Here is a 15288-nt window from a genome sequence, read left to right as displayed (position 1 = left end):
TGTTTAGGAAACCCTGCCCTGCTTGCTTGTAGCTTCATTGCTCAGTAGAAAGTGTACTGTTTTAAACTCATTCTAGGAAAGGTTTTACAGCATACCATGCCAGGCACAATATACCCTATCACTTAGTTTCTTCTGTATGAGAACTCTTCTACATAATTCAGTTTGTATCACAGATTAGTGGTCCCAAAGCCTTGGGCTAAAGTAAACACAACACATTTCTTACATCATATAAAGCTAACCCAAGCCTTATGTTTCAATCTGTGATAATTGGTGTCATATTATTCAGCTTTCTGTACATTTCCCATCATGCCAGAAATTTATGTGAGGAGTTCAAGCTGGAGTCAGTGCAGAGTACCTGTGGGATGGACACAAACATCCCTGTCCTGAGAAATAGGAGGTTCTAAAAACTCCCAGAAACATCGATCTGCATTTCCAGCACGAGATCTTACCCAGAGTCAGGACTGTATTGTTGTGATGCTGCAGTGCAGAATACGAGACAAACAAAAAAGGAGAGTATTGAACCAAAAGGCAAGCTGGAATACCCTATTTCAACAGCAAACCAGATGAAGGCATTGAATTCATGCTTTCCACTGCCACAGCCGTGTCTTATCCACGCTCTGCCTACATAACGATAACACAGGCTGCTGGTGTAGATCAGAAGCAAGTCCTTTCTGGGAGCGGCGCTTTTCTCTGTAGCACTGTACTTTTAAATACATTATATACCCTGTGTTAGTTAACTCTGCTGGGAGAATCTGGCATTCCTTCAATTTCCTGATATTTGAGTGTTGGGGTATTTAATGTCAAGGTTGCATTAAGGCAAACTTTCTGTATTCCTGGTAGAATTTTGCCATCACTGTTCTAGGGAATGCCCTGCTTGTTCATCCCAGTCCTGGGGGTGGGGGGAGAAGGGGCACAGAAACAAAACTGATGTGAGAGAGAGATAAGGTGACTGGCATCCTCCTCTTGTCCCCATTGACTATTTGCTCCTGTAATGGCATCTTGCTGTTACAGCTAGGGATCAGATTCCAGGCCTCGTACACACAGGTAGTGCTGGCCGTAAGTATTTCATAACTTCTGGACAGTAGCAAAATATAAATGCATATGAAACAAACTGCCAAGAGATGAGTGAGAAGGACAAAGAATAGCGGGACAGTGTAAAGAGCACTGTGTGGACACGCGGCTCAGCATGAGCACCTCTGGGGGGCTTCCAGATGAGCAACCCTGGAAGGGAGTGGGGTCAGCAAGAGAATGTACCTCACAAACCTCTTCACCGGGAGCATCCATGTACCAGGGATGGACAGTCTGAGGCAACAGAATTGCTACTGGAGCACATGAAAGCTGAGTGTAAGGCGTTCAAAGAGTAACAGCAGCCTCTCAGAGGATACTAAGGCAGCGTTTCCAAAGAGACTCCCTTACGTGGTAACTGGAGCCAGAGCACGAGGCCAGTAGCACCATGCCAGAAGCACTGCAGTTCCCAGCTGCCCTCAGAGGAAAAGATGACTGTATCTGAAATCTCCAGATTATTTACAAAACATACATGCCTTCAATTGCCACTGTAAATGTGCAATCAGTGATAACTGACAGTTTTAAGAAGCTGGAGGGGATAGTTCTGCTGCACGTCCAGGGACCCTTTGCAACACTATCTGACTGCTCTGATATCTTCCCCGGCTTTTAAATGCGGAGCACTGAGCGCAGCGTGGGCGGGTTTGCTCTGTCTGATAATGGATTATCTGACAAAAGGCCAACATTAGCTGTGTGCTGTCTCCAACTGTGGTAAAGAAGGTATCAAGACTTTTCCAGTCCCACACACATCGCATTCACAGATAATATGTAGCAGCAATTATGTTTCACAACTTAAAAGCTATTAACAGAGTGGGGAAAAGGGGCCAGGAAGAAGAAGGATTGTGACTCTTGGACTAAGGCAGTCATTCCTAGATTACAGTTTTCTGAGAGAAAGTGATTCAGGGAGAAGCTGAAGGGGATAACAAGTTTCAGTGCACTGAGGGGAAAAAGGACAAAGCCAATCATAACCCCAAATCCTGAGGGAGATTTTGGATTGCTAGGGGAGGTGCTCTCTGGTTTGTTTGGGTTTTCCTTGTATGATGCATGTCCTAGAAATGCAGAGTAGTTCAAAGCTCAACTCAGCGAGATTATTTGAATTTCTATCTCCCTTTATTTCTGTGCTGGTCACTAGAGCTGGACAGAACAACCAGATAGAGTTGGCCCTGACTTCTGTCTGCTCCAATATCTGTACATTCCAGCCCTACTTCTCCCATCTATTTTCTAATGAAGGCTGAAATCTGGGGAGGCACAGAGCACTCTTGGCTCCCAGTGACTTCAGTGGAACCTGACGGGCATTCACCACCCACCTCAGTTACGTTTTCCTGTTTTCAGATCTTCAGGGAAAGACCATGCTTTCTGTTACTTGCTTGTCAAGAACCTTTAGCATCACAAACACCATGAACAGAAATCATCCTAACTGCTGTCCACCTTCCCTCCCATGCCAAGGTTTTGGCTCTGTCACACATGTCTCGTGAGTAGCACGGTGATAAAATCAGACACTGTGTCTATGAGGCTGACAAGAGCACAGCTGGGCATTGGTTTTACTTTGCAAATCCCATGCAGACAAAAGTAGTACTAGCCAGGTAGACACACAAGCAGAGCATGACCAGTGGGACACAAACAACCCGCAAAGGAGCGGAAGGGTCCTTCAATGTGTTCTCCAAACATTTTGCAACTGTTGCTTGGAAGCAGCAGAGCCTCACAGCTTTAGACCATGCTACAAAGTGAAAGGGAGGGAATCAGGCCTATCACCTGCTACTTTCTCATGTTATGCAGCAGACAATCCTTTATGTTGTTCTGGGAATCCTCTTCCAAATGTGAGCTGGAAGGGGTTCATATTTCTGCGGGTGGGTACTGAGACCCCTAGTATACAGGTATCTGTCATTTCCTCATTATAGATTTTACAAAAAGGCTCAAAAAGATCTAAGCAGAGTACTCTCTTCCTCCTTTTGTTTGCTCCTGCCCTAATTATCTTTGTTTCCTAATTGTCCTCACTGACAAAATACAAAAAGGTTGATAACTGCCAGCCCCACATCAAGCCATAATGAAGCTAGGAGGGAGCAGACTTACATACAGCTGCAACAGCGTCTACAAATCTCTGTAGCCATAGAGTGTTTTGTTATGTGGCATGGATATTATTTGTCCTTTTCAATCAAACACACAAACAAACAAACAGCTCTTTCCACTTGCTTGCCATATTGCTGTGCCTTCTCCTCCTGAAAACACAGATGTTCTTACCCCACCAGTAAATGGAAAAGGGGAAACAAGACATAACTATGTATAATAAAATCATAAACAGTGAGATTTCCAAGACCAAGCTACAGGCCATATTTCCTCTTGCTGCAGCTATGGAAATTTGGGCTCGATAGTTGCATGCACACTGTGCCAATTATTCCAAGTATCTAAGATAAAGGCTACAACTTTATTGAGGTTTTTCTTTTCTACAGCTCTTCAAAAAGGTCAAGATTATTCCGTATTATATTCCCTGCCAAAAAGCAGTGTAATTAAAATAGATGGACAGATTTTAATTTGTAGCAGGCTTCTATTCACAATGGATGTCTGTTTAGGGTACTTGTTTAAAATCTGGTAATGTTAAATTTGTAACAACAACAAAAAAATAATGGAGTTCTGTGTTTTCATATAATTAATTTATAGCAAATGTTTAAATAGAGATTCTGTTCATAGCATATCCAACTACAGTGTATATATCAAAAGCAGAGACCAAATTTTCACATTACGGTCTTAAAAGTAAATACCAAGGATGTGGCTGTATGGGAACATTGAAAATACTTCATTAAGGGAAATGCTGTAGAAATAAAAGTGGCATGGACTTCCAGTAGGTTTGATGGTGGCATGCCAAATTGCCACAAGGGAGACATTGGTTTGGGAGCAAGTATCATCCTTGCCTTCCAGGCTGCAGTTTGGAAACAACACGGCATTGGGGTGCAGGGTGGAGGTAGAGAGGAGGCAAGTCTGACCCTACTTAAGCCCCTGGCAAAACTCTCATTGACTTTTGAGCATGCTGGAAGAGCTCCCACAGAGAAGCTGCAATTAAACCTTAATGTAGGGGGGCTGTGGCTGCATATACAGTGACTCCTCCTGGCACTGCCTTGGATGGTTGTTTGTGCACATGTGCATGTCCCTGCAATGCGAACCTGCAAATGAGCAGTGTGGTTAAACAATCATCCAAAGGACTTCCAAAACGAAGTAAAAGCCAAAAATACTCTTCCAAAAGTAGCACCCACAGCTGCTACTGGGAAATGGTTCCAACAAAGAAGCACTCCAGAAGAGCAAAGTATATCAACCGATACAGCTTGCAGTGATACCTTATATCCGAGTGTGTCAAGTTCAGCTGGCCAACGTGAAGCAGCCTCTCACATGACAGAGGGTGGTCTCGCATAAGTGAGTTTCCTGTGTGGATGAACAGACCTTGTCTGCAGACAGGTACTGAGCTACTTGTCATCTCCATGTCCATCATGTTCTTCTTCTCAGAGATCAAATTACAATGATTGTAGCCACCATTCACTGTCAAAAAAAAAAAAAAAAAGCATAAGTCTTTGACTAAGAACCCTCTCCAGTGACTACTACTTTGTATCCTCATTTTGAATCTCCTTGCACAATTCTTGAACATGATGACATGGCAGTGGAAATGAAAGATTTCACAAGGAAGCAAAAATTATTTGCAAAAGAATTTGGATCTGTGAACTACGGTTGTTTATTTCTCATTTTAAGTTTTGTGGCTATTTTACACTTCATAATCTAATTCAAAAAAACTTATTCTGATAGCTTGCCTGACTTCTGTGTATTTTTATGGCAGTCTTGTCTGTGTTAGATTCTGGAGAGGGATGTTTCATAGTCCTTTTATTTTCAGGGAGAGGAGCTCTGTGAAAACAGTGACGTAAGTCAAATCTGTCTTTGCAGACAATTATCTCTGTGATTATGACTTTAGATGGGCATGTTTCTACTTTACTGACAGGTCAACAGTGTGAAAAAAATGAAACTAATTTTGTTTCAATGTATACATTTAACTGTAGTTTCCAAGTAAGCTATTATTACAAATGCTAATGTTAATAATAATATATTCTGCTCTGGTGAATATTACTTTTTACCGGACTTGGAAAAACAGACTAGACCTATAGCGATACTCTTCAGAAATATACATACAATCACAAATGATAACCTAGCTAAAAAGAGAGGACAAACAGGGAACTGAGAATTTAGATTGCATCGGTCATGCCCTAGCAATTCCATTTAATTTAAAGCATATTAGCTGAGCTTTTTACCTCTAGTGAATCGATCAAATTCTTAAAAATAAGCATGTACAAAAGTATTTGTAAGAAATTTAGCCTTTAGAGGCTACCTAAAAAAGCCACAATAGCCATTTACCGTCATTTTCACTGTTGTATATGAATCATGCTTTTTAAATACTAGGTCTCCCTCTAATCTTTTTTCTTCATGGAGACAAAATCTAATGGTGTCAGATACTAATGGCAAGCATACTTCTGCAGGTTTCATACCTAGCCCAGAAAGCAACTCCTTCACTCTTGTACCAATGCTTGTGGTGATGGGTACTACAGAGCTAAGACTGCACTGTAGTTAGTCCACTCTCTACGGAGGCATTGAGTGTTGCACACTGAGGAAGAAAACCAATTCTGCAGTCGAAGTAACAAAAAAGATAAAGCTTCTGCTCAGTTTCATGCAAATCACTGATACCCACAAGCATCAAGGTTTGTCCTACACTAAGGTGTTACAAGGCACAATTCATCTCATCATAGTTTTGCTGTCTGTGAATTTTACCCAGACAATGTCTATGTCATTCAGCCATCTCAAAATGGGTTTCTAAGATGGGATCATGCAACTTCAGGACATGCTTTCCACTCCCCCTTGACTACAGAAGGCACTTAAACAAGCAACTTTTAACTGAGTACCTAACGTTTAGACAGCTGCAGTTGGGCAAAATGAATCCCTCTGAGTAGCCACAGGACTTACAAACATCCTCTTCACAAATAACCTACTTCACACTGCTCTCAGGTCTGGTCCTTCTTCTAGGGAAACCCACATTGGACCTGTCATTGACAGCACAACTTCTACCATTTCAACACTATTAATTTGTGGCATTATCCAGAGCAAGATATACTGATACAGAATCATAGAATGGTTTGGAACTAGTCTTTCTCCATCTTTCTTATAACCCACCTTCAAATACTGAAAGGCCACAATAAGCTCTTCCTGCAGCCTTCTCTTCTCCAGGCTGAACAACCCCAACACTCCCAGTCTTTCCTCACAGTAGAGCTGTTCCAACTCTTTTCATGGCCCTCTTCTGGCCCTGCTCTAGCAGGTCTTTGTCCTTCTTGTTCTGGGGGCCTGAGTTGGACACAGGACTCCAAGTGGGGTCTCACGAGCAGAGGAGCAGAAACCCCTCCGTCGACTTGCTGGCCACGCATCTTCTGATGCAGCCCAGGGTACCATTGGCCTTCTGGGCTGCGAGTGCACACCGCCAGCCTATAGCCAACTTTTCATCCACCAGTATCCCCAAGTCATTCTCTGCAGGGCTGCTCTCAATCAATTCATCACTCAGTCTGTACTGAGTTTTACACCTATATTATATAGGTATTACACCTACATTACATAGGTATAATATTACATAATTAAACAGATATCACAGTATCTAGTTAATGATATTTTCATGATATAAGGGTAAATTTGTACTCATGAAGTTTTGCAATCACTGCAGTTTTGTTACATCGCTTATGAAGTCCCAGTCAGAGACTATGCCCACTGTAGTCAGTTACTGCTTCAGCACAGCTCCTCAGAGTAAATGTACCCTTAACATACATGAATGCCCATTTCCTCTTATAGACATCTGCTATCCCTATAGCTAACGAAAGGCAAGTGGGAGAGCCTGAGCTGCTGTGGTCCTCTATAATTACAGTCAATGGATGCTTTGAAAGCAATGAGAATTACATTCAGGTTTCTGGTGATCAGAAATGAGAAGAAACAGGTGACTGGGGAAGGCAGAAAAATTCTCTGGTAACTGGAGAAATTGTGAAAAGGATCATAACACAAAAGTCCATTCTCCTCCGCTGGCTGGGCGCCCCATCATGCTCCATGGCACCATTGCAATAGGGAAGACCATGACAGATGAAGACATAATCCAGGCAAGCATGCAGACCCATAGAAAAGAGTGGGTACCTGTGACACCCAAATTACAAGTCCCATGAGGCATTATTGTGACATTTCCAGAATAGAGTTCCCTGTTTCCAGTGAAAAGTTTTGAGTGTTTGGCTGATACATTACATTCCTTGACTATTTATTTATTTGATTTTTATTTTTTTAAGAAGTTAGAATCTTTAAAATTGGAAAAACAATACCGGGTTTTTCCTACCCAGCTCCATCACAATACCAAGGCATGTGACAATTCTTAGGAAGTGTAGGCCAGCACTACTTTATATAAACAAAAAGCCCTTGTAAGATTTTTAGGAACGATACATGAGATTTTAAAGATAAACCAATTTGTATTTAAACTATACAAAATGGGTCATTTGCCTCCTTCATAGTAATTAATAGATATGTTCTGGTTATTTCAGATTGATATTCAGAGCTCCCGGAATTCACTGATACTCTGTGATTGTTCTGAATGACTCTGAAGAGACTAAGCGGCTGTACAGAAACGTAGCAGCTTCTGGCCTGCACAGGGCAGTCAGTTGTATTCGGTGGTTTTGGAACGAGGCATTTAAGATCACTTTGGATGCCTTTCAGCTTATGGTGTTTGTGACCCTTAACTCTGCCCTGCTTGTAATTATGACATAAACGATCATTATAGCCTCTTGAGTCCACAGCTCCATCCAGCTTCATTCCATTCCTATTTTGGCTTTATCCCATCGTAATGTAACTCACTTCAGGGGTAGTATCTACCTTAGCAAGACTGTATAATCAGACTTGGGGTTGTTAATTCAGATGCATGAATCACGTTTAAAGGGTATCTAAAGACACTGTTGAACACTAGCAAAATAAGTTCTATGCACTTTTAAAGGCCACAGCACCAAGAGAAGCTGGTAAATCGGTCATACTTACAATACCCAATTCACGGTTCCTCACTTTTTCCACCAGCAATGTTACCTGCAATATATTCAAGATGTATCTTCCCTCCAAAATACTTTGGATTCTTTTAAAATGTTTAAGATTTATACCAGACCCATAATAAAATCACTGTCTTTCTTTCATTCCCCAAATTATACAAGTCTGAAATTCATTAGGGCTTTCTAAATATGCATTTTATCAGTTTTATCATATTATCAAAACACAGAAACTTGAAGCTTCCACCAACGTTCAGCAATACCAACTGTAGCACACACTGATACCTATTTGTGTGAAGATGGAGATTTCCTAGGATAACATGAATATTATCCCTACGCTGTCAAAAATGATTATCTTCTCTTGTAGCTGTCAAATCAGAAAAGACATTTTCTCTGTGCAAAGGAACAGAGCACTTACACTAAATCCATGAAATTCTGTGTGTTTCAGCCAATCCACCATACACTTACCTTCACAAAGTACCTTACAGAGTTATTAACAAGCGCTAAAAATTTCTGGCACAACAATGCCTTGAGTGAAGTTGCACTCGTATCAAAGCCCTCTGAAATGTGCCCACCACATGGGAGCTGGAACAATGATGGGCAAGGAACAGCAGCTCACTTTTTTTTCCCCCGCAGCAACTAAAATAAGAACTGAGAGATTGTCTCTGAACACAGCCAACCAGGGTCTACGTTCAACTGTTTAAGCAGATGTGAAAGTAAATTCATTGCCTCTGAAAAAAGGGGGAAAAAAGTCTGGTTTACACCAGTGTAACTGAGAACTGAATCTGGCCCTTTGACAACTGGCTGTTTTATACAATATTAATATCAGCGGCTGGCATACACAAGATTTAAGCATTTTCCATGTCTGGAACTAGATCTCCTCTTTCACTGGTATCGAGGGGCCTTTAACCCACATACTGTAACTTACCAGTAACAGATGAAAAGAGCACATACTCCCTGCCTTATACCAGAGGGTTCACCCTGCTTTCAGTAGAACCATAGCTATTTCATAAATCCATATAAAAAAATAATCCTAATTTACAGAGAGTAAATCTAATAAAAGCAGAATGGTTTTCAGAATGATCTCGGGAAGTGGAAGTAGAATCCATCAAGGTAACTTTTGTCTTTCTCTTTTTCTGTCCTGCAGTTTTGATTTATATCTTTACATTTAAATGCTCATGAAGGGAACGGAAGAGGTTGATACAGAGTGCGCAAAGGCTGCAATCAGTCAATTCCTTCCATATGAGTAATCAAGTTAGTTCAATTTTGGATATCTTGCTTCTTTCATTCTGGGGTAACTGACTTTGGGGGAGTTGTTTCTTGATTTATGCCAGATTAAGCCATGTGAGAACTGGTCCTATTGATTGTGATGGGGCTACACACCTCAGGAAGGACTACTCACAACTGGTCAGGATCTGCAGAGTCAGCCCTACATTTCTTGCTAGGTGTAAATTCTCCGAGAGGAAAACAGAACACTTCCTCCACAAAAGGAAACCTGCCTGTCTAACAATTAGATCAACACATAAAATGACCCTGCTAAAGGCCAATAGTTCTCTTTCTTCCCTGGGGAACATCTTGTTTACCATTCAGGGAGGCTGCACTCTTACTGATAAAATTAGCTATTAAGGCTAAGAAGACAAGAGCAAGAACTTATCAAAAGGGTAATTCTTCAACAATAAACACATGTTGCAGTGCTTTGGAGTTTACCTAATTAAAGCCAATGAACAAATAACTGAAATGATGTATAATTGAAATGACTCACATTCAAAATAGAGATAGATTTGAAATACTTGCCTGACTTACTTAGATATCTCCAGAGCATTGTGGGTTTTGCAGTGAAGACCAAACTAGGTCATTTGGGTTTTTTTCTTACTGCTTCATTCTCTTTAATTACTTCTTTTTTCAAAAAAAATTGCCATTCTTGGTTTTGTTTGGTTGTGTCTTCCAAAATTGACCACGACAACACTGAAAAATGGAACGCTGTTACTGGCAGTTGGATGAGTCACGTGAGATGAAAGAAAGACCAAACGGCACCAGATTTTCTCAAACAAGTGAAAACCGTCCACGCTGGAAGAGGCCATCAAAGCCCTCCACTGAGAGAAAATTATTAACTCAAAAGGTGCCGACACAGCAAAGCCATGTATCGTAGGGAACGTACTGGACCCATACTCAGCAACCCATTCCACACACCTAGCACTGAATAATCTCCATTACTGTATGGCTGGAGTGACTGCCACGACTCCCGTACAGTCAGTAATTTAAGAGTGTCAAGAGAGATGCCCAGCACTGTGCTGCCTGCCTGAAGTCTCTAATGAATGAACCGAATGCTTCAAAACACAGAATCTTCAAAATTATTCAGGAACATACAGCATTTTTTACATTTTCAACAACAAAATCAACGCTTTCTCGAAGTTTTTTATGCCTGTCATGACATTCTCTACTGTGAATGTGAGGGCTTGTCTTAATCCTACAACACCAAGCTGAGGGACAGAAAAGTAGCATAAAGGCCAGAAAATAGATACTATAGTTGTTCTTGTACCTCTTACAAGGCAAGTCCAAGTGTGTGATGATGCAGACAGATTTCCTATGCCTTGTGAAAAAAGCTGGTTTCTCCTTTAGTTTCAGCGAACCACTATTAGAAGACATGTGAGTCTGGGTCTAAATTTTTCTATTACGAACACAGCTTAAGAGAAGGAAAAACACTTTAGAAGTAGGCTGATGTGATTAGCCATGCATGACATCACAGCCTTAAGCAGACTTTACCCAAATGTAGCATCATTATTTTCACTTAGATCTTCGAGCTCATAACAAGATATCCTAAACACGGACTTCCAGGTCTTGGCCTGGAGACCCAAAAGAGGGTATGTTCAGATCTCTTCTTGACCTCTTTGCAGTCATTTGCACTATCTGGTACACAACAAACCTCTAGACATTTGGGCTTCTCACCACCTGAAAGAGGAAAGTTCTGCACTTTAAGAGATCTTTGCAATAATTTCTAATTCAGTACTTCAATAACATCTGACTATGAAAGATTACCTTTTTTAAAATCACGCAAACGTGATCTGGTCCCAGCTTGACTGACCATGACTCCTTACGTAGGTAAATGTATACTCTCACAAAGTTTTGAAAACTCTATCTTTTTATTACAAGCTAAGATTTACCCTGTGTATTTGTGTTTTGATTTCATTTCTGTGTGATACCAATACTGCGCACCACTAGGTTTCTTTCCTGGGGTAGCAGGCAGCAAGAAACCCCTTAGAGCTGAATAGCCCCAGAGCAGTGCATTAAGGTGTAGAACTCCTTCCTTGTTCCATGAATTATCCGAGTCTTTTGTGATGCACAGGTAGTAAGGATCTGAACATCATGCCGAGAAAACAACTACACAGACAGAGACTATCAAACTAAGTCAACATTATATGGAAAAGTTATTAAAACATTCAAATAGAAGTTCCAACTGAACACGAGGAAGAACTTCTTTACCCTCAGGGTGACAGAGCACTAGAACAGGCTGCCCAGAGGTGCTGTGGATTCTCCTTCTCTGGAGATATTCAAGACCTGCCTGGACGAGGTCCTGTGCAGCCTGTTCTAGGTGACCCTGCTTTGGCAGGGGGGTTGGACTAGATGATTCACAGAGGTCCCTTCCAACCCCTACCATTCTGTGATTCTGCTAATTGTGCAGTTCTTTAAGCCCACTGGCCAGCCCATGGCGTCAAACACATTGACTATCAATATGACCATTTGTCACGCACAGCTCCTTTGGTTCATTTAAACTGGCAAAGGAAGGTAACAATTCTTTCTCCAAAGAATCAAGACAAGAGATTTCCGAGTCTCCTTTCTTGCTGTTTATCTATACCTGAGGACTGAAGTCATTAACAATAACACCACTAAATTTTCACTGCTGCATTCAAGAGTCCGTATCTCAAAGCTGAACAAAGCAGCTCTCACCACATTCCAGGTTCACCCTAGATCTCTGTATCGGTTACAACCTGTTCAAATTTTTAGGCCTGCTTCATACAGCTGGTAGAGACTTGGCTTCATTTTTTTTATAATGCTTGTACACTATCTTACTAAAAACACAGTAAGTGAGAGCCAAAAGATTCACAGAATCATATCATAGAATGATTTGGGTTGGAAGGGACCTTATAGACCACCCAGTTCCAACCCCCCTGCCACGGGCAGGGACACTTTTCACTAGACCAGGCTGCTCAAAGCCCCGTCCAACCTGGATGGCTATTACAGAGCAGTCCATATTGTATGGTGAGAGTCAAGTGAAGATCCAACTTGTCCTATATTTGTGTATCAAAACAGATGTGGCAGATCCTCTGCCTACTTGAAAATAGATACAGCTGATATGCATCTGTAAAAGATTAGGGTTACAACCAACAACATTCAATAAGATCAGAATAAAAAAACAGGATCTCTTTCCTCCAAGTTTTTTTGAACCATCCTATCAAATCCTATAGCAGAAAAACTCATTTCTTTACTTTCACATTGATGTATGAGTGAAGATAGAAGGGCTAAGAAAACTCCTCTAAACTAAAACAACCCAGCTAGTGAAACAAACTGTCTAGTATCAATCTTAAAAACTTGTGAAAGATAAATATAACCCATGTGTGTCTTTCTAGTAAATTCTGCACCCTAAGCGTTGGCTACATCTATATTTGTTATTTCATGTTCAATTTATTTTTAAAACAAGTTATTTGGATTGCATTTTATTTCTGTTCTGTGGAATTTCTTTTTTCAGGCTACACACCGTATTTTCAGAGTGAATAAGTAGGGTTGGCATTACCGAATAAAGAAGCCTGATTAATTTTGTATCAGTCTAACTTAAAACAATTTGAAAACATTTCAGTAGTTTAGAGATCAGTAACCTTTTCACCTCTGAGTATGTGGATAGATATGGCTCCCATATCTGACTTTCTGACATTTTAAAGGTAATCTTGCAGTCCAATAGGCAGGTGAAGAACGCAGTAACAATACACTACATCTTTCACTGCTAAAATGGCTTGCAATGTCATGTAGTTTAGATTTCCAGCAGAGACGTTCACAACATTTGTTGAAGTTAGTGAGCATGGCCAAGACTCAGGAAAACACATGCCATGTGCTTAGGTTCCAGTGACTTCACAGCCTTAGTTGATGTTCTGAGTTCGGCTCTAGATGTGTAAGAATATAACCATTTTAGGCAACAGTGAACAGATTGTCAGAGAAATAAAATAACTGTCTACTATCAGAAGGAGTCTTTCACTACACTCAGGTTTCAAACTCAACATTCTTGGCTTACTATTTGGATCTCAGACCTCTAAATTATGCCTCCAAACAGAGCTGCAAGCAAACTGAAAATGACCATTGCCCTCTTTTGTGGCAATGAGGACAAAACCTTGTGCAGCGATGATGAAACACAGGTCTTGTGATTACATTCATTGTAGTTACAATCACCTTTTGCCTGTTGCCAGGCAATCTGAAAAATATTGTTCTCAGCACATCTGGCCTTTTTTGTGGTCAGTTATCCTTCCTCACCGCTTGGATTTTAGTAACAGGGGGAAAAGACATTAAAATAAATGTTTTAGGAAAATATTAAGCTCAACAAACATTAACTTAATTAAAAGGAAATCCTAAAACCCTCCTAATGGGCACTTGGAGAATATAAGCTCAGTATAATGAAATTTGATGTATTTCTTTTTCTTTTTTTAAGAAGACTGTGTTTGGACTAGGTTTAATTCTCAGTATTTCTGATAGGTAGGATATATCATTGTGATTCTCCTTGCCCTGCCAAACACAGGAGAATAAGGGTGCCTCTGCCACCTTATGAATACACATGTTCCAAGGAGACACAAATACAGCCATTGCCCCCTTTCTCCTTTCCCACTTCTCCACTCATCTCCATTTCCCTTCCATTTCTAAGCTCAGTTTGAAACCCCTCCTCCACTGCCATCTTTAACCCTCTCCCACCTGTGTCTCACCAGCAGATGTTCCAGGATGCCACAGATGCAAGACTGCCACCACACTGTGCAAAGCTGGCTCTACCAAATCCATTGAATCATTTAGATGTGCAAGCTTTAACCCTAGCTGAAGCTGGTCACACTATCTGGGTACCAGACAACTGTATTTTTCCAGTGTAAGCAACACACATAACACACAGAAGCTGCTGTCAGTGCGTCTGGTTTAAAGTCCCTGCTCTCACACATCAGATTGACCAGCAACCTGTACTCCCAAAGACCAGCTGAACCAGGATGAACCAATCCACACCCACTGAATAAATGACATTGTGCATACTGGTGTAAGGTATAAGACAACTCTACACCGTTTAGGGTTATGTACACACTCACCTGCCCTTGTCCCCTTTGGTTTGTCTTTTTTGTTGCTCTAAATGGACACCACCAGGGTTTTCACAGCAGCCTGCAGTTAGACGGGGCCTGTAGGTTAAAAGAACTTCAAAGTGACTCTTTCAAGACAGAAGTTCACACATTTTGTGATGAGGGTCCTTGAATTGTTCCTATTGTAAACATGCTTTCGTCATCGATTATACGACTCCATTGAGAAGACAGGATCTTTCCATACATGCACTGTTTGAGAAAATCTATTCCTTTTGTTTTTTTCCTCGAAGTCATTTAATTCACTAATAGCCAGAGCATGCCTACTATGAACTGCATGTGGGTTACTGCTTTCCCATTTACTTCTTAAACCCTGAACTTTTAAACTCCCAGATCTCCACTCCCCCACACTTTACTTAGTCCATTTAGTCTCTCTTTTCCATGGAAGTTCTAGCCAGCAGACCATGTAAAGACTCCACAGGGGTACATGCTCTCCCAAACATTTGAAACGCAAGGATGTGCAGGCAATGAAAACTGGGGTTTTGCCATATGGCACCTTGCATGTGTCTTGTGTAAACATATATGTCTCTCTGTCCCAAGAAGGAATTTTATGTCTGCCTGGCTCAGCAGTACACTACATATATTAAAAAGGAAAAACCCCACCACCCATACTTACAACAGAGCACAACAAGAATTATTTCCATCACGATGCTGGGCTCAAAGATTTAGAAGCCTGGAAGTGTCACCAAGTCAGTAAAAGCCACAGAAGGTAACTGCTACAAAGACAGAATCACTGTAGATCATAGAGGGTTATGCAGAAATGGTAAACTTTAAACAAA

The 15288-nt window shown here is 41.1% G+C and overlaps 1 protein-coding gene across 1 annotated transcript in view; it reads right to left on the bottom strand.

The window, feature by feature from the left end:
- Positions 1-15288, bottom strand: part of GLIS1 (GLIS family zinc finger 1) — a 210390-nt gene that overhangs the window by 107222 nt on the left and 87880 nt on the right. The window contains 1 exon segment of the mRNA XM_075424036.1: positions 4389-4587. Within this exon segment, the coding sequence (XP_075280151.1) occupies positions 4389-4587 (199 nt within the window).

This window comes from Opisthocomus hoazin, chromosome 6, assembly GCF_030867145.1.
Source record: "Opisthocomus hoazin isolate bOpiHoa1 chromosome 6, bOpiHoa1.hap1, whole genome shotgun sequence".
Lineage (NCBI taxonomy): Eukaryota > Metazoa > Chordata > Aves > Opisthocomiformes > Opisthocomidae > Opisthocomus > Opisthocomus hoazin.
Note: the sequence above shows the minus strand (reverse complement) of the source record. Positions and strands in the feature narration are given on the sequence as shown.